The 20211-nt window shown below is 46.0% G+C and overlaps 1 protein-coding gene across 4 annotated transcripts in view; it reads left to right on the top strand.

Annotated features, from left to right (window-relative positions):
• Positions 1–20211, top strand: part of CCDC87 (coiled-coil domain containing 87) — a 513138-nt gene that overhangs the window by 217148 nt on the left and 275779 nt on the right. For all 4 annotated transcript variants that reach the window (XM_029599749.1, XM_029599748.1, XM_029599751.1 and 1 more), the window contains 2 exons: positions 10749–10955; positions 12724–12912. In XM_029599749.1, the coding sequence (XP_029455609.1) occupies positions 10749–10955; positions 12724–12912 (396 nt within the window). The remainder of the gene's footprint in view (positions 1–10748; positions 10956–12723; positions 12913–20211) is intronic.

Genomic DNA, 20211 nt, shown 5'->3' with positions numbered 1-20211 from the left:
TCCTTTCATGTCAATCAATCGGTGGAGTTCCCAGCCTCTGGGGAGTTAGATCGGTCGGATCCTTTGTCCGGGGAATTGCGGAAACTGGACGTTCGCAGAACGTTGCTGAGGTATCGAGGTTACCAATGATTTTCGTGTGTTGGACCATCTCTTTGTGCTATGGAGTGGTCCTTGATGAGGTCACATGGCTTCTAAATCTACCATTGCTCGCTGGCTGAAAGAGGCTATCAGCTTGGCATATTTGCTGCGGGGAAGACCTCTTCCAATTGGTCTCCGTGCTCACTCTACTCGGTCGCAAGCAGCGTCATGGGCAGAGGGTCACTTGGTTTCTCCACAGGAGATTTGTAGGGCGGCTACGTGGAAGTCCTTGCATACTTTCACAAGGCATTACAGATTGGATGTGCAAGCTACAGAATTGGGAGGATTTGGAGAAGGTGTGCTGCGAGCGGGCCTCTCTGGATCCCATCCCAGGTAAGAACAGCTCTTGTACATCCCAGCAGTCTGGACTGATCCGGGTACGTACAGGGAAAGGAAAATTAGTTTCTTACCTAATAATTTTCGTTCCTGTAGTACCACGGATCAGTCCAGAGTCCTGTCCGAAAAGTATCATGGATGTGGGGGAGAGTCCACTCGGTTCTTACGGTTTATTCAGTGTTTTCAAGGCTGCAGAAATTTAATTTGAACGTTCTCTAGTGGTTCTACAGGTTCAGATCTTCGAAGGGTTCAGTGAACCGGTTACAATTTTTTTCTCGTTCAAGGATTAGTGTACGTAGTTATGGTAGATTTTGGGGAGCCATTTTGCTTTGACATTGCGTAATATTGCCAGACTGTAGGTGGCACTATCCTATATAAGGTGGAGCTTTGTTTTAAAAACATCTCTATCTCCATCTGCTGGGGTGGGGGGGGGGGGAGGCAAAACCCAGCAGTCTGGACTGATCCGTGGTACTACAGGAACGAAAATTATCAGGTAAGAAACTAATTTTCCTTTAGGTTCCATATAAGGAGCTACCACCCAAGAAAGAGATCTAGGCGTCATAGTGGATAACACATTGAAATAGTCGGTTCAGTGCTGCGGCAGTAAAAAAAAAAAAAAGCAAACAGAATGTTGGGCATTATTAGAAAGGGAATGGTGAATAAAACGGAAAATGTCATAATGCCTCTGTATTGCTCCATGGTGAGACCGCACGTTGAATACTGTGTACAATTCTGGTCTCCACATCTCAAAAAAGATATAGTTGCGATGGAGAAGGTACGGAGAAGGGCAACCAAAATGATAAGGGGAATGGAACAGCTCCCCTATGAGGAAAGACTAAAGAGGTTAGAACTTTTCAGCTTGGAGAAGAGACGGCTGAGGGGGAATATGATAGAGGTGTTTAAAATCATGAGAGGTCTAGAACAGGCAGATGTGAATAAGTTATTTACTCTTCCAGATAATAGAAAGACTAGGGGGCACTCCATGAAGTTAGCATGTGGCACATTTAAAACTAATTGGAGAAAGTTCTTTTTCAATCAACGCACAATTAAACTCTGGAATTTGTTGCCAGAGGATGTGGTTAGTGCAGATAGTGTAGCTGTGTTTAAAAAAGGATTGGATAAGTTCTTGGAGGAGAATTCCATTACCTGTTGCGGAGCGCTCGGAGAGCGATCCCACTTCCTGAGAGAGGTGTGTCCTTGGGCCGCGGCTCGACCCCAGAGGATTCCGAAGAGGGCCGCGGGAGGCGTGGCATGCCCGAGCATGGGTCGGACGGAAGCAAGACTGGAGTGATGACCAGGCGACAGGCCCTCCTCCGGACCTGCATGCTTCGGAAGACCCAACAACGCAATGTTGGTCTTGTGAACAGTCCTCCGACCGTTCCCAGCCCTTTCGGACCTGCCGCAGGGTACGGCACGAAGCGGCAGGCCGGACGGAGGCCAGGACAGCGAAGACTGGAACATAGATTCAGACGAGACTCAGAAGCAGGGTACTGGAAGTGCAGACGTAGACTCAGAAGCAGGGTACTGGGGGTGCAGACGTAGACTCAAAAGCAAGGTACTGGATGTGCTGTCGTAGACTCAGAAGCAAGGTACTGGAATTGCAGACGAAGACTCAGAGACAAGATACTGGGCGTGCTAATGTAGACTCAGAAGCAAGGTACTGGGAGTGCAGAGGTAAACTCAGAAGCGAGGTACTGAAGATGCAGAGGTAGATTCAGAAGTGAGATACTGAAGATGCAGAGGTAGATTCAGAAGCGAGGTACTGAAGGTGCAGAGGTAGACTCAGGAATAAGGGCTGAAGGAAGACATGGGCACTGTCCCTCAGGGCACCCCGCTCAGACCACTCCTGGGACTGAGTCAAGGGCCACCCTGTCCCACGCGTCCCCAACACTGCCTTGGAGGGCAGGTCACAGACCACGCTGAGAACAGGAGAATGCAGGAGAGATCCAGGCGAAGCGAACTCCAATGCTGGGATACTGACATCCGAAGCCCCGTCGGCTGGCAGGAAGGGAAGCTCCAAAGCACAGGGACGAATCCCACCTGTTGGCCACTCCAGGGCCCAACAGGCCAGAAGGCTCAGGAGCCAGATGAAGACAAAGGGCAGAACATCTGGGACTGGATTAGGAACTGGATCAGGCATCGACATCAAGGCAACAGGGAAGAAGCAGGTTTGCTGCACACCGGCAGCCAAGGTAGGATTGCTGCACACCGGCAGCCAAAGCAGGATTGCTGCACACCGGCAGCCAAGGCAGGTAACAGGATCAGGAACAAGGACTTCTCAGAGATAGAAACGAGGTACATGGCTTGCATCACAATGGGCCATACTCAGCCCGCCCCGAGGGCTGGTCACGGACCACGGCATGGCTTGCCGTGAGGTACCAGGACATTGGAGGATACAGGATCAAGGTGCTAGCTTTCAAGAGATTCAAGAGCAAGGTACTTAGCTTTCAGGCGAGTTTCAGAATCAAGGTACAAGGCTTGTATTATCTGGGCTGGACCATGGATCCCGGATTAGGAATCAGACCTCAAGGCAGGAACAGGAACAAGCGAACATCAGGACTGGGACAACTGAAGACATCAGGACTGGAACAACTGGAGACATCAGGACTGGAACAACTGGAAACATCAGGACTGGAACAACTGGACAAGAAGCTCCGACAGAAAACATGGAACACTGGACCTTGCAGAAGGCTGGAACACAAGGCAGCTCCTGGAACGAGGATCTCAGGAGTGACCAACTCCTTGCGAAGGCAAAGACAGACTGAACGCAGGACCCTTTAGTAGCGCTGAAGTGGACAACGCCCAGGGAGGGGTCAGCAGGGGGCCAAACCTGGCTGACCCTTGAAGAGGAGCAGAGAGGCGCGCGCTCGCGCCCTAGGAGACTGGAGAGCTGGTGCTGGAAGCTGGTGGCGTCCTCAGCCACGTGGAGGACCCATGGAAGCCAGGCAAGCATGGGGGCAGCCCTGCCCTGAAGCTGGAGAAGTGGCAGGCTGCTGGAGCGGCTTCCAGCCGCGAAGTCAGAAGCAGGAGAGAAGGTAAGGCTGGCTGCAGGGGCTGTGTAGGCTGCAGGCACCGGCAGGGACGCCCTCCCTGCCGGCTGAGGACCCCGGGAAGGTCTCATCTATATACCTCTCTGTCTGCCTCAGCTCCTCCAGGTCTGCCATTCTAGCCTGCAGAGATCGGACTCATTATCTGAGAGCCAGGAGCTCTTTGCATCGCATGCTCATGTACAACTTCTCACCAGTGGGTAAAAAAACCATACATGTGACACTCTATGCAAAAGATTGTGAATCTCCTCTCTTGCTGCTGGACTGCTGCCTTCATCTCAATTTTGATCAGTTCCTAGTTAAGTTTTAGGTTGCTATGGGAGTAGGAATGTGTCTAACGTCCTTTAAATGTATTAGTGAATTCACTATGGGGTAGATTTTCAAAAAACGCAAATAGGCGTACTTTTGCTGGCGCATCAGGCGCCAGCAAAAGTACGCTGGATTTTAGTAGATACGCGCGGAGCCGTGCGTATCCACTAAAATCCTGGATCGGCGCGCACAAGGCTATGAATTCTGTATAGCCGGCGCGCGCCGAGCCGCGCAGCCTACCCCCGTTCCCTCCGAGGCCGCTCCGAAATCGGAGCGGCCTTGGAGGGAACTTCCTTTTGCCCTCCCCTCACCTTCCCTTCCCTTCCCCTACCTAACCCACCCACCCGGCCCTGTCTAAGCCCCCCCCCTTACCTTTGTTGGGGGATTTACGCCTCCCGGAGGGAGGCGGAAATCCCCGCGCGCCAGCGGGCCGCTAGCGTGCCGGGACGCGACCTGGGGGCGGGTCCGGAGGGCGCGGCCACGCCCCCGGACCGCCCCGGGCCGTAGCCACGCCCCCGGGCCCACCCCCGGAACGCTCCCGACACGCCCCGAAAACGCCGCGCGGTTTGGGCCCGCCCCCCGACACGCCCCCTCCAAAAACCCCGGGACTTACGCGAGTCCCGGGGCTCTGCGCACGCCGGTAGGCCTATGTAAAATAGGCTCACCGGCGCGCAGGGCCCTGCTCGCCTAAATCCGCCCGGTTTTGGGCAGATTTAGGCGAGCAGGGCTCTTAAAATCCGCCCCTATGTGTCTGGTAGTGGCCTACCGAGGTCTGATCGAATTCTCAATAAAGTTTTTGTTGATGGGTTTTGTTTTTTTTTGTGAAAGTGGCACCTGCCTATAAATTAAGGGATGAGCTAGGGGTGGGTGGGCAAGGGTTGGGAAATCCAAACAGTCTAACTTCAGTTAATCAGCCAGAGTGGCTCACTGCTCTCTTGATTAACAAATGTTGGTCCCTATTCAAACCCAATCACACTACCTCAACACCTTTCCAAGGTGAGTAACTGAGCTGAACTATTCAACTTTTTTACTTAGGTATACACTGCTCCTAGCTTATTTCTAGCTTCTGGCTACTTTTTTTTTTTTTTGGGGGGGGGGGGGGGGGGGGGGGGTTTGTGGTTTTATTTTTCCCCAATACAAACACTCAGTTTGTATTAAATACAAACACTCAGGTCTTTAAAAGTCTGCAGAACACTCAGTTCTGCAGACTTTTAAAAATAAACACACTACCTACAGCTTACTAGCTACCTTATTGACTGACTATTTAAAAATACAGTCTACCTTGTTTATTCACTGCCTTTCTGACTATTAAAGACACAACACACTAAATAATATTCCCAAATAGTTAACTTTTCCCCAATACTTTTAAAAAAGACAATGTCCCAAGCAAAAACTTACTGATTCCTTTCAGCCACCAGCAAGGTGATCCTCTCCTCTCAGTGTTCCCACCGGAATGTGGGTTACTGAGCTCATGCACTTTCACAGACTATCTTCTCCTAAGACAGCATACACTTGTTAATTACAGTGGGTTGCTTTGTCTCTGCTCAATGTGTGTACAGTATTGCATACAGGAGCTGCCTTCCTCCTTGAGGCCTGGTCTGGTTATCCCCACCTGGATTCCAGTTCTTATTCCCCAGTCTCTGGTTATGCCCTCTGAGCCCTACCTGCCCCGCAGGATCCTGCCCATAGAACGAATTATCCTTAATGGATTTAAGGTGGACCAGGTGTCTAGCCTGGTGCTGCACAGGAAAGTAGTGGAATACTAGGGGTGCTGCCTCATATACCCCTCCCCTCAGCTTGGATCCATCGGGCCAAGCATCCCTACTGCCCCCTGGATCCCATCCAGGAGAGTCCAAGACCTCCCAGTCCCCTTCTCTTAGGGTTACCCTCAGCTGCGTCACAACCACAACCCAGTGTGCTGTTCATGCAGGGCATTTCCCCAGTTCTGTAACTAAGTCCTTTACTAGCTCCGAGTTCGAATTCCCCCCCAATGGAGCTTCATGGACCAACTGGGGAACCACCAGTGCTGGTTCCTCTGTAATCTCATTTGGTGGAGTCTCCACAGTGCCTCCCTCTGGGCTCTCCGTGGACTCTTCCTCCAAGTTCTCCACAGCGTCTCCCTCTGGCCTGTCTGCAATTTCCTCTTCTGTAACCTCTGGCCACTTGCCCATGCCAATTGCTGTCTCTTCTGCAGCCTCACTTGCTGGGGTCTCCTCAGCACCACTCTCTAGGCTCACCATGGCTTGCTTTCCATGCCCTCTCTCTCTCTGGGCTTCTCAAGGGAGTTGTCTCCAGACTCCCAGAAGTGTTTGGGCACCCTATAGGGTCTTCCTTGTGACCTCCTGTACGATCACGTTCAGCTTTGCAATACTGCCTCTTCCTGGGCAGTCTGTGTCACTCTCCTTAGGGCTCTCTGAGATGCCTCTCTCAGGGTTCTTCACAGCCCCTTTATCTATGCTTTTGGACTTCCGGTAGTGTTTGGGCACCCTACAGGGTCTTACGCAGAACCACGTGTTGAGCCAATCTCAGACTGTTGCCACGACTCAGTCTGCTCACTGGACATCTCTGCCAGCCACTCATCCAATTCCTCCATGAGCTGTTGGTACTCTTTGTCCAGCCAGTCTAGGCATTCACTCTTTTGCCTGGCCTGGACTCTTGGGAGTGGGTTCCCTTGTTCGATTTCCATGGCTAGCCTTTCCAGCTGCCAAATCTTGAGCTTCAGGTCTTCCTGTGGCCTGGCTCTTGGAACTGGGGAACTCCCACCACGCAGAAATATATGCTGTTTTTCCTTCCAGCGCTCTGGCTTCTTTTTCTTCGCCAATTGCTTCAGTACTCTGACTGCTCATCTCCAGGTTTTCCTGGGGCTGTTCACCTTCCCTGCAGGGTGGCTTGCTTGCTAGAAGAGGGCCCTGCCCAGCTTCCATTCACCACATTCACAGCCCTGCTATACCAGTGTTCCTTCCTCTTTTCTTTTTTCTCAAGGCAAAAAAAAAAGTTTAAAAAATCCTGTATAACCAGCAATAATTAAATCACTTTTAATTCCCTGGCTACCTCCAACCAGGCTTCTCCTGTTAGCTGGTAGAACCTACCACTTCCTGTCCCTGCATCTAGGCCCATGCATAATTTCCTCTCTACCTGAAACTTTTAAACTTTGGGGTTTATTTTTCTTCAGTGCAGCTCCTGAGCCACACCCTTTCACAAACCAGTGTGCTGTGTGTACCCCTGCATTCTGTTTTAGAGCCACAGGCCCCCTATGTTCTGTTCTACATTTAGAACCACTAGAACCACAGGATCTCTTCACAACTCTTTCTTTACTCCAAACAGACACTTTCTTGGAGGCTGGGGTTTTTTTTCTGTGCAAAGCTTTAGAAAGAATTCCATGCATGACACCATATGTTGGAATGAGCGGTGGTTCCCACAGGCCTGGAGACAAACTAGACTTACTCCAGCCTTCTTAAAACAGACCTCTTTATTATAAACTCTCACATGCACATCCATAGACTGTCTTCTTCTCAGACAGGGGTAGATTTTCAAAGGGGTATGCGCGTATCCCCCGAAAACCTACCCCAAACCCCCCCTGCGCGCGCCGAGCCTATTTTGCATAGGCTCGGCGGCGCGCGCAAGCCCCGGGACGCGCAAAAGTCCCAGGGCTTGCATGAGAGGCGTGCCGGGGGCGTGGCGGCCGTGACGTGGCGTTTCGGGGGCGTGGCACGGGTGACACGACGTTTTGGGGGAGGCGCTGCAGGCGTGGTTTCGGCCTGGGGGCGTGGCCACGCCCTCCGGAACAGCCCCTGGGTCGGGTGATGGTGCGCCAGCAGCCCGCTGGCGCGCACAGATTTACATCTACCTCCGGCAGGCGTAAATCCGGCAATAAAGGTAGGGGGGGGTTTAGATAGGGCCGGGGGGGTGGGTTAGGTAGGGGAAGGGAGGGGAAGGCGAAAGAAAGTTCCCTCCGAAGCCGCTCCGATTGGCAGCCTTGCGCGCGCCGATCCCGGATTTTAATGGATACGCGCGTATCTATTGAAATCCTGTGTACTCTTGTTCGCGCCTGGTGCGCGAACAAAAGTACGCGTTCGCGCTAAATTATAAAATCTATCCCACAGTGTACACTCATTACTTACAGTGTGTTGCTTCATCTCAGCTCAGTATCTGGACAGTGTTGCATACAGAAGCTGCCTTCCTCCCAGAGACCTGGCCTGGTCTGGTTATCCCTACCTGCATCCCAGCTCTTATTCCCCAGTCTCTGCTTACACCCTTCTGGGCCCTACAGAATCCCACCCATAGAGCAAACTCTCAGTGGATTTAAGGTGGATCAGGCATCTAGCCTGGTCCTGCACAGGTAAATAGGAGAATACTAAGGGCACTGCCTCACATAGCCATTGGAGACAAAATGCTGGATTGATGGATCATTAGTGTGACACAGCATTGCATGTCTTTTGTTCTTACTATATATAAAGTTAAGTTGTACAAAAGGATGAATTATCTGGTAGAGACTGAACTCACATTTATTTCCCCAATTCCTTAAAGTTTAAATTTAAGGATTGGGCAAAAGTCTCAACATATATAACATACTTAGGGATCTTCATTTTCAGTTTTTATTTTATTTTCCCCAGGAATTTATCAATGTTTATTACAAGAACAAAATTGATATTTACCTGGAAAAATGGATGAGTCATTTTTTTTCCACTTATTTCTCCCATGTTTGTCCTTGTTATAATAAACACTAACAAATTCCTGGGAAAAAAATAAAATAAAAACTGAAAACGAAACTCCTAAACATACTCTACACTTTCATCATGAAATAACAATTATAAAAATATTCCAAAAGTAATTATGAATAAAAAAAAAACCAAAAGGTCATTGTATAAATCTTCACACCCTTTGTCAAAGCAAAGACAAATATCTTTGATTCAAAACATCACTTTAGCAAGGCCCTTAATAAGGTAAACAGAATCCAATCACAGTAGTTGAGCTGATTAGAATATTTCTGGATGAAGAATCAAGGTGTTTCTGTTGTATGAAGTGAATTTGATGTAAAAGTCAAAACATACCAAACAAGGAGCTGCTAAAAGAACTCCAGGATAATTTTATTCAAAGGTACAGTTTGTGGGGAGGCTATAAGAAAATTTCAATATAGTTTGTTTATCCCTTAGGGAACTGTTGGGTCCATCATTGTAAAGTTGAAACAGTTTGGCGCCATATTGCCATGACCATGCTGTCCCTCCAAAGACAATAGCTATTGCTTAAGAAAATTGCTGCAGTTCACTGTGAGACCTAAGATTACTTTAAAAGAACCTCAGAGATCTCTGGCTGAGATTGGAAAAAATGTTGACTGTTAATTTCAAGATTACTCCACAAACATGGCATGTAGAGGAAAGTTTTATTTATTTATTTATTTATTTATTTATTTATTTATTTATTTAACAGCTTTTCTATACCAACATTAAAATACACATCATATCGGTTTACATTTCAACAAAAAGGAGGAAAGTACAAAGAACAGGGGTGGGGGCGGAGGACAAAAGTTAAGTAAGAACTATGAGGCTCAGGAAGAGCAAGCCAATCAACATTGCAGCTGGTAAAGGCGAGAAAGGAGAGAGATGGAACATAATTTACAAGAATACAACATTTTTTACATTTTTATATGTGCTGGATAACTGCGTAAAATGTATAAATGGGAACTATAAAAACAACAGATGAGGAAGGGTAGCAGGAGTCAATGAGATTAATCTGGGAAAGCTTGTTAAAAAAGCCATGTCTTTAGCATTTTTCTGAATTGGAACGGGCATGGCTCAAGGCGGAGATTGAGAGGTAAAGTATTCCAGTGCGTGGGGCCAGCAATTGAGAGAGCGCGATCCTTTGTGGTTGTAAGTCGGGCTTTCTTAAGTGAGGGGACTTGTAATGTGTATTTGCGGTTTGTTCTGGTGGGGCGGGCCATTGCTAAAGAAAAGCCAAATGATGTGGCACATAGCATTTCAAAGGGACACTGCACGCATGTTGGAGAAGATTTTGTGGTGTGATGCGACCAAAGTGGAACTTGTTGGTCTCAATGCTAAGTGATGTGTGTGGCATAAAACAAACACAGCACATTAGCCTGCTAACATTATCCCAATAATAAAGCATGGTGATGCCAGCATTATTTTGTTGGGATGTTTTAAAGCAGTGGGAACAGGAAGGCTTGTGAAGATCAAGGGAAAGATGGATGGTGCAAATTTGGAAGAAAACTTGTTCCAAGATTCACCTTTCAGCAGGACAATGATCCTAAGTACAAAGCAAAAGCAGCAATGGAGTGGTTCAGCAGGAAGTGAATATCCTCAAATGGCCCAGTCAAAGCCCAGACCTGAATCTAATAGCAAATTTGTGGCAAGACTTGAAGACTAGTCTACAGATGATCCCCAGCCAACTTGAAAAAGTTTGAGCTCTTCTGCCAAGAAGAATGAGAAAATCCCACACCATTCTGCTGTGAAAAGTTGGTAGACACTTATCCTAAACAAGTTATGGCTATTATTGCTGCAAAAGAGGCTTCTACCAAATATTGCGTCAAGGGGTGTGAAGATTTAAGCATTAAAAAAACCCCAAAAAGACTTGATTATGTAATTATTTTTTAAATATTTCTATAATTCTTCTTTCATGATGAAAGGTCTGAACATGTTGTGTAGATCAATGAAACAAATTCCTACTTTAATGCATTTTGATTTGTATTTTTTTAGATGGCAGAATGTGAAAAATGTATAAGAGTGTGAAGACTTTTGCAAGCCACCGTAAAAGAGGCACTATTTCAAAATTATGCATGCAAATTGACATGCAGGCTTGATGCATCATTTACCATGATTTTTGCCCAGTCCTTAAATTTGTCCCAATCAGGTTTTTGTGGACAGCTTTTTTACAATGGTTTTGTATTTTGTATGTTGTTATTAGGACTTAGATGAAAAGGAAAAATATGAAAATATGGGCAAAGAACTGAAATCTGAAGTACAAACTCATCTTCAACCTGCTAAAAGGATTCTGAAAATGGCTAGCAAACCTGTCATTACGGCATCTGAAGTGCAGTTCTCTGACAGAAAAATTATCGATTCAAGTACCTTAAAAATATACCCTCCTGTACACCGTGGTCTCCTGGGAAAGGTAACCAGACCTTCAGTTTTTTTTCTTTTAATGACCCTCCAGTTTCTTCCTGTTCCTTTGTACTTGTACAGCTGAATCGAAATCAGGACTGGGATCTGGTATCATGAGCTTTGATTCACAATTACCTGGAGATTATTATTTTCTTATTTTTAATTATTTAGTTATACATCAGTTCCTTTCTCATTGTATCTAGTCCAGTCATTGCCGTGATAGTCTTGGCCAGGGGCTGTGCAACTCCTTATTAGCTGAAAAATAAACATTTAAATTTACATTTTATAAATATCTAATATCAGAAGCTCTAGTTATACTCTGTGAGTATTGTATATTTTATAAGGAGTAAAGCACAACAGTATTATCTCTGTAATGTACTGGCTAGGGTAGGGATGGGCAACTCTGGTCCTTGAGGGCCCCTAACTGCTCCAGCTTTCAGGATATCCCTAATTAATATGCATGAGCTAAATTTGCATACTTACTGCCTCACATGTTTACAAATCTGTTTCATGCATATTCATTAGGGCTATCCTGAAAACCAGACTGGTTTGGGGCCCTTGAGTATTGGAGTTGCCCACCCCAGGTCTAGGGTATGCCTAGAACTTATAGTCCCTTTCCCCACGGTTCTTTTATCCTCACTGGATCATATTAGTCTGCTCTCACAACATGGCTAACATCTCTTCAGCTCATCCTTTGATTTTCCCTTAATACTCCGCCAGTTCTAAGATCAGGAATTCAATGTTATTTTTATATTGCCTTATTCTCATTTTACTTCATTTAAGCTTTTGTGTTATCTGTTAGTTTTCCCATATTGGAAATGTAAAATAGGTTGGTAGGCATGCTTGCAGGGTTGGACTGGCCCTTGGACTGTTTTCCCAGGGCTTGACTATAGAAAATTCTCATGTGTGGGATTCAAATTTTAATTGTACCCCATTTTGAGATTTGTTTTTCAAATGGTAAGTGAGTAATCAAAAGTAAGATAGATTTGTATGGAAAAAGGATTAAAATGGTAGCCCACTGTCAAAACACAGTTTTGATAGCCATTTCTTTTACAATCTTTGGGTGGCGATGTTATTTGTATCCCTATGGGAGGCCCACCTAGTAACTCGAGGTGGGGATTAGGTATGAGTGTAGGGGGTTGGGGCCACTTTCACATTCAACATGAGACGTACGAACAGAACAGTGGTCTCTTGTGAAGATGTGATGGCCTTCGGAGTGAGGAAACTCACTCCAAGATGAGATTTGGGCAATGTTCTCTCCACCTAGCTTGATGGACACTCTACTTGGGCAACAACAAGCTAGGTGGAGAGAACATTGTCCAAATCTCATCTTGGAGTGAGTTTCCTCACTCCGAAGGCCAGCAATTCTTCACAAGAGACCACTGTTCTGTTCGTACGTCTCATGTTGAATGTGAAAGTGGCCCCAACCCCCTACACTCATACCTTATCCCCACCTCGAGTTACTAGGTGGGCCTCCCATAGGGATACAAATACCTGTCTAGGGAGTAGACATTATATCAACTAACACTCTCTCTCTCTCTCTCTCTCTCTCTCTCTCTCTCTCACTCATATTTACCAACCTGTATCACGAATGAAAGGGTTGTAGCTATTGGCTGTGCTAACACTGTGGCTGTTTCGCTGCACACGATAACTTTACATATGCTCCGCCCCCTGAATTGCAAATTGTGTTAATGGCTGTTAGCGCGATTTGTGAACTTATCTCCTGCGGTAACTCCTTGGAAAATGACCCCCTTTGTGTATGTGTGTGTTGAAATTAGGGATTAACTCCGAAAGATAAACAAGAATATTTGGGAGAAAAACAAGCTCATTTTGAACCAGCTGTAAGGACCTTCAAAATGCCTAATAAACCCCTAGTAAAGACAGCTGACATGCAGTTCTCCGACAGAATATTTATTGACTCACCTGATTTTGAGAAACACCCACCTCTGTACAATGATCTATTAGAGGTAAGGAAACATCTCATTTTTAAACAAACTGACCTATGTCAGCTATATTATTCTCAGCAAGAACTGAAGAAATTACATAGAGAATAATGCAGTGTTTGATGGTTATGGAGATACATACAGCATGTAATAGATGTGTGGATGACCTTCTTTTATGTGCTGTGCATGTATTAAACATTTTTGTTTTATTAAAGAATAAAATATGAGTAACTTATGAACAGGCATTCATACCAAGTGGAGGAATGGTTCTAGAATTTAAAGAGAATGTTAATTTAAAATAACTATTCGAATGGAATTCTGCATTTATAAAACAATTCAGGCAAATAAGAATTCTTACAACTCTGCTTCCTGAAATCCAGTTTGAGAACAATTATCTGGAATTTAGGAAACAAGTGAAGTCTTGGGGGCAGATTTGTAAACCTGTGCGCGCTACCTGGCGTGCACAAATGTACGCCCGATTTTATAACATGTGCACACAGCCACGCGCATGTTATAAAATCCGGGGTCAGTTCGCACAAGGGCTTTCCCCATTCCCTCCGAGGCCGCTCCGAAATCGGAGCGGCCTCGGAGGGAACTTTCCTTCCACCCCCCCACCTTTCCCTCCCTTCCCCTCCCTAACCCGCCCCCCAGCCCTACCTAACCCCCCCCCCCCAACCTTTATTTCTTAAGTTGCGCCTGCCTCCAGGCAGGAATAGGTTGCGAGTGCCGGCCAAGTGCCGGTGCGCAATCCCCCCAGCATGGCCGCTGTGCCAGAGGCCTCGGTCCCGCCCCCACCCCACCCCTTTCACAAAGCCCCGGGCATACGCACGTCCCAGGGCTTTGTGTGCTTCGCCGGGCCTATGCAAAATAGGCTCGTGCGTGTAACCCTTTTAAAATCTGGCCCTTGGCTTTTTAATCAGGCTTTTAACAAATTATGGTGCTGTCAATATATATATATATATATATATTAAGTATTTCTGCTCATATTTTGTATTTTGTTTTGCTGTCATTATATTGGTGCTGTTCTGTATTATTAAATTTGTGTCTTTATGTTTTAATTTAATTGTATTTAAGCATTTTTATATTTTTGTAAATGTACCTTTATATTTTTAGAAGAGTGAAGGACTGATTTACACAAAAAGGCAGTATATCATTGTCAAACTAAACAGTAATATTAGTAACCAAGTAGAAATAAATAGGACAAATAAATATTGGGAATAAAAATACTAATGGACAGCCTGATGTTTTACAGTTGTGTACAAAACATTTAGGCACCTTTGGTCAAATTGTATGTTTCAAAGAATTTCTAAGTCAGGACTTCCCAAACTGTGGGATGGGACCCCAAATAGGAACATAATACCTTCAGCCGAGGTCACAAGTGCCTCAAATGGCAGCACTCTTCAGACACCAGTAGCATTAGTAGTGGACGGCAGAGTGAGGTCTGCAAGCCAGCACACATGTGTAGGCCCTGCAATGGCTCTGTCCTTGCATGACTTTCTGATAGCAGGAAGCTCGGGTAAGAAGAGTCTGGGGGTGCTGCAGGGCCTGTGAGCTTGTACTGGCTCACAGACCCAGTGCGGACTTATGTTACTGATGCTGCTGCCACTTGGAGATCATCATCAGGCTTGGGACAGTCATCAGGGGAGGGGAGAGCTGAGGTTGCATAGGCCCATGAAGATGGCTTCTCTCTCCTCACCCACCACTGAAACTACCCAAGAGAACCTATCCAGTTTTGATCCACCTTTGTCCTGGGATCCAAAGAAAAATGTTGCCACTGGCCCTGGGCCTGGGGGATGTTTAAAGACGTGTTGTTTGAAGGGTGGGATCAGATGAAATAGGGGTTTGAGGGTTGGATCAGCTGGAGAGGGATTGTCTATGGAGGATGAAAGAGGGGGAATGAAAAAAGATTGACTGGAGGATGTAGGAGAGAAACTGGGATGAAAGGAGATCAGCTGGGGGATGTGAGATAAGAGCTGAAGAGAAGGAGGTGAGGCTGGGATGTCAGAGAGGGGATGGAGAATGAGAGTGAAAATGGAATGGCGGATGGGATGAGAGGGAGAGGATGATAGGTTGACAGGATCAGTTGGTGGTTATAAGAAGGGCTTGGGAATGAGAGGATCAGCTGGGGGATGCAAAAATTGCTAGAGGGGGGTGGGCTGAGGAGATCAACTGGAGGGGTAGAAATTGAGACAGAGGGTTTGCTGAAGGGGATGGAGATTGTTAGGATTGACTGGAGAGGATGAAAGAGGATCCGATGGAATGCAGTGAGGTCAGAGTGGATTGATTATTGGAGGGGGATTGTACCCTTGCTAATTTATTTTAGTCATCTTCTGGGGTCATGTGAATTTCCAAGTGCTAAGATGGAGTCATATTAGCTAAATGTTTGGGAAGCCTTGCTCTAAATTGCCATATCACATTCAAAAAGAAGCTAAAAACTTGGTTCTTTGCACAAGCATTCCCGGAAATCTAAGAGTCGGAAGAATACATTACAATATCTATACAGACATTGACCCACCATCCCCCCTGTACATATGTTTCTGAATAATTCATTAATGCAAGTTAACTAGATATGTTTATTTTCTATAACCTCTTCTAAGTTCCTTTTTGCCCCATTAAGTTATCTGTTATTTGTTCAATGTAAACCGCCCTACGAGGCGTCAGTTTTATTTCCTTGTAAACCGGTGTGATATGTATATTATACAGGAACATCGGTATATAAAAACTAAAAATAAATAAATTAATAAATAAATTAATAGAAGATGACACAGCCTCTATTTGGTACAAAGTAGGGATGTGCAGTGGCAAACATTTTGTTTCCTCTGCATTCTGGCAAGTCAATCCCCACCAGTGGGTTATTCACCTCTGCCAGCATATGGAGATGGAGCAAAAGCTGACGTCTATATAGTCCCGCCCCAACATCAGCCCACCAGTATTTTCAGTCTCCAGCAGATGGTGACATGCATTTCCCTATGGGGAATTACATTTGAGTAAAAGATAAAGAAAAGAAGAAGTACATGTTGTGCCTATCGGTCGCAGGCAACTGTGACCTCTCATGCTTACCTCTTTTTTCCCTGCACCGTCAATCATTGAGGCTCACAGGGCTCCTCCCTGTGGACGGAGACATTGCTCATCTCGGCCCGAGGTTCACAATTTCCTACAAAACCATAACAGATTGCTAACTCCATGGACCCGGCTCAGGTCTAAGGTGTTACCTGGGTTGAAGCCAACCAGTGCTCCTGCACTACAAAGGGGTACAGCTCCTGCTGTAGAGAAGAAGGAACCGAAGGAACCTGGTCACAGTCACTTGACCTCTAAAGAGAGAAGATATAGGAGGAAGAACGGCCTGTGCATGTACTGTGGTCAGCCAGGCCATGATGTTTCTGCTTGCCCTATTCGTCCGGGAAACATACAAGCCTGAGTCCCTTGGGAGGACTATTCTTGGGCTATACAGCAATATCTCCTCCACTCTCTTGTCCAGTCTCTGTGATCCCTGAACCAGCAATGGTTCAAACCTCTGCCCTGAAGGACTCAGGGGCAGGAGGCAACTCTAATCTCAGATGTTTTGTGGAATACCTGAGGAGTCCGTTCAACAAATTTGAAGATCCACTATTGTATCACAATTTGAAGTGGACCTTGGACAATTCTTTTCACCACCACTTCTTTTGAGAATCGTATCACCATCACCAGCAGTTTTTCTATTTCCTGCTGTCATTCATAGCGGTTGCTATGCGCGCCATAGCTAGGTGGCGCTCTGCATCTTTAATGTCTTCCTGGACTTCAAAGTTGAGATATCCACTCGGAAGTTGTGCTGAAGGACTACAGCACTATTGATTCTGAAGAAGAAGTTATCTCTAACTACCAGCCTGGTTGTCTGCTGGTGCTACCATCAGTCCCAAAGAAGAAGACAGCTCTAGCTACCAGCTTTCGCAATTGGTTCCCTCGGAAGTCGTGCCCAAAAGCCTATGGCACTGTTGATTCCAAAGAAGAAGATGTCTCTGATTATCAATTTTACATTTGTTTTACTCGGAGACCGTGCTGGAGGTTTACAGCACTGTTGATTCCGGAGATGAAGATATCTCCATTCATCAGCCTTTTCGTTTTGCTGGTTTTGTCATCATCTCTCTTCCAGCATCCTGCGGAAGAGCTACTCAGAAGTGGACTTTGGACAAGTTCTACATCACCACTTCCACTGAAACCTCAGTGACGTCCATGGCAGCCCCCTCATTGCTGCTGACTTCATTATACACTCTGCTAGATTCTTCAAATCTACATCCATCTGTCATCGTGAATATAAGATCTTGAACTCAAGAATTTAGAGACCCTGGATGTTTGTACAGAGGCTGAGTTTTGTTTGCCTGAATGGGCTTCGGCCCTGAAATCATCTTTGGGAGCCTCAGACCTATTGGATAAGAGATGCTTCATCAGTTCCACCTGGCAACTGAAGAGGAGACCGTCCTTTAAAGGGGGGTACTGTTGCGTTCGTGCCTGTTCTCACCCTCGCTCCACCCTCTCTACCTTAGTGGCGACTCCCTTCGGGTCTGACGGACAGATGCTGCCACGGCTTCTCCTCTCCGTGTCTTCCTGGAATCCCCAGGCTGGCCTGATGCTGCGGATCCGCCATGTTCCTGATGACATAAGGGCACACGTGCGCGCTCCAGAGATGTACCGGCAAGGGAGCGAACCTCGGGGGTGTCCCCCGTAGTGACGTCATCCGCTTCCAACTTAAAATGTCTTCGTTTGCTACTTCGAATCGAGTTAGCAAGGAGAAAACTTCTCTGCTGCTCTGCCTCCACAAACTTACCAAAGGGTATCCGCTCCTCGGGGGCCCTGCTCTCTCTTCTTGCTTTCAGACTGCTAGACAGGATCCGGTACTCGCTCCTCGAGGGCTTACGTCCCTGAATGCTCAGAAGACTCCTTACTGCGTGGAAGCGATTGCAGACGTGAACACTGTGAATTCTATTACAGATAGGCCCTCGTAGAGCGAGTACCGGATCCTATCTGTAATAGAACTCACAGTGTTCACGTCTGCGATCGCTTCCATGCAGTAAGGAGTCTTCTGAGCATTCAGGGACGTAAGCCCTCGTGGAGCGAGTACCGGATCCTATGTTCCTAATCTCTGAAGACTCCCTTCTGTCTTAGACGTTATCGCAGATACGGAGATCGTGAGTTATTATTGCAGATAGGAACCGGTACTCGCTCCACGAGGGCCCATGTTCCTAAAACCCTTCACAGACTCTCTTCTATCTCAGAAGCTATTGCATACCTACTATTACAGATTGCAAATAGGAACCGGTACTCACTCCACGAGGGCCTATGTTCCTAAGACTCTCCAAAGACTTTCTTCTATTCCAGAAGCCATCTCATACACAGATATTGTGAGTTCTTATTCCAGACTGCATATAGGAACCAGTACTCGCCTATGGCTCCTGTTCCTGAACATACTGAAGACTCTCTGTTGCATAGAGGCTATTATAGATATCTACAGTTGTGAGTGTATCATCTACTGCTGGTTATGTATCCATCATACCCTGTCTACTCACTACCTATAGTCTCTCTCTACAGCTCAGCAACCCAAAGATCGCAGTTCCAGTATCTGAGGGACTTCAGCCCTGCTGGGCACATCAACTAACTACTGCCACCGCTGGTGGTTCTACTTCCTGTCTAATAAAGAACTATCTGCGTTTGTCTCCATACTCCAGCCTAGCCGGTGGTCCCTCTCAGGATATCCTCCTGGGGGCGCTGTCATCTGCCATCGGCCCAGGGATTCACCAATTCCACTAAGTGTTTATTCCTTACACTACTAGAGCGGTATTATACAGACTGCTACACTGTGGGAGCCAACCCACAACAGATCATTGACCCGCCTACGGAGTATTACATATTGCTATCTCCTCCCTTCTGGAGGAGGTGATCAATAACAGATTGCTAACTCTTTAGCAGATACATCACAGATTGCTAACTCCGCCCCCCTGGTGGCGTGATCACTAACAGATTACTAACTCCTCCCCTCGGAGGAGCTGGTCACTAACAGATTGCTAACCTGCTCCCCTCGGGGGAGCTGGTCAATAACACACATGTGCTCGCAGCCAGGCTATTTTATAACATGTACGCATATGCGTACATATTTTATAAAAACAGCCACATCCTTGGGCATGGGCTGACAAATTGGCACATGAGAGCGCTCGCTTGCCATTTGAAAGTTCGTGTCCTGGTGAATAAGGTGATTGGACCAGATGGGATACATCAGAGGGTACTAAGGGAACTTAGAAATGTTCTTTCAGCTTCACTGGCTGACCTTTTCAATGCTTCTTTAGAGTCAGTAATTCTATCTATCTAACTGGAGATGGGCAGATGCGGTTCCTATTCATAAAAGTGGAAGTAAGGAGAAGGCTGGGAACTACAGACCGTTTAGTCTGACCTCTGTGTTGAGCAAATTAATGGAATTGCTGCTAAAATAGAGGATGGTGCATTTTTTGGACTCAAATGGATTGCATGGTTTTACAAAAGGTAAATCTTGTCAGATGAATCTGATCAATTTCTTTGATTGGGTGACGAGAGTTAGATCAAGAAAGAGTGCTAGACGTAGTTTATTTATTTATGTATTATTTATTTAAAAATAAATTATTTTCCACCTATAGCGACAAGTTGTGTTAAGCAGATTACAATTTAAAATCATAATAAACATACATACATAAGTAATCACTAATTAACTATATAAAAATACAATAATAACATACTGCCCTCCCAGTCTCCTCGAGCTAAATATCTCCCCACTAATAGAATTTTTCACAACTCATCTAAATCCCTCTAAACCCACCATAATATTAGGTGACTTTAATCTACACAAGGATGCCCTCCCCCTATCTAATACCTGCCAAACACTATTAGACTTAATGACTGCACTAGGCTTAAATTGATCACAGACAAACCAACACATAAAGCAGGCCACTCATTAGATCTAACCTTTATTAACAGTAGCCTCCTTGAAAACATAAAAACTGAATACACACAAATCCCATGGTCAGACCACTTCCTCATTAACTCCCAGATAAAGTACAAAGGACCCATAAAAAAACAGAACATGGAACCAGCCGAATTCTCATACCGCCCCCCTTATAACACTGAAATTCTTAAAGACAAACTATCCAAAGAATTAACACATATCAACTACGTAGATAGCCACAACGCTACAACTGACTGGCTAAACAGAATAACTTCTTTAGCTAACAAACTAAATCCTCTACAAATGGCCCGCATTAAAGAACCAAAGTCAAACAATCCATGGTACAGTGAACAAATCAAAGAAGTAAAATGGATACTTAG

This window comes from Rhinatrema bivittatum, chromosome 4, assembly GCF_901001135.1.
Source record: "Rhinatrema bivittatum chromosome 4, aRhiBiv1.1, whole genome shotgun sequence".
NCBI classification, from domain to species: Eukaryota; Metazoa; Chordata; class Amphibia; order Gymnophiona; family Rhinatrematidae; genus Rhinatrema; species Rhinatrema bivittatum.
This window is presented reverse-complemented; position numbering and strand designations above follow the sequence as displayed.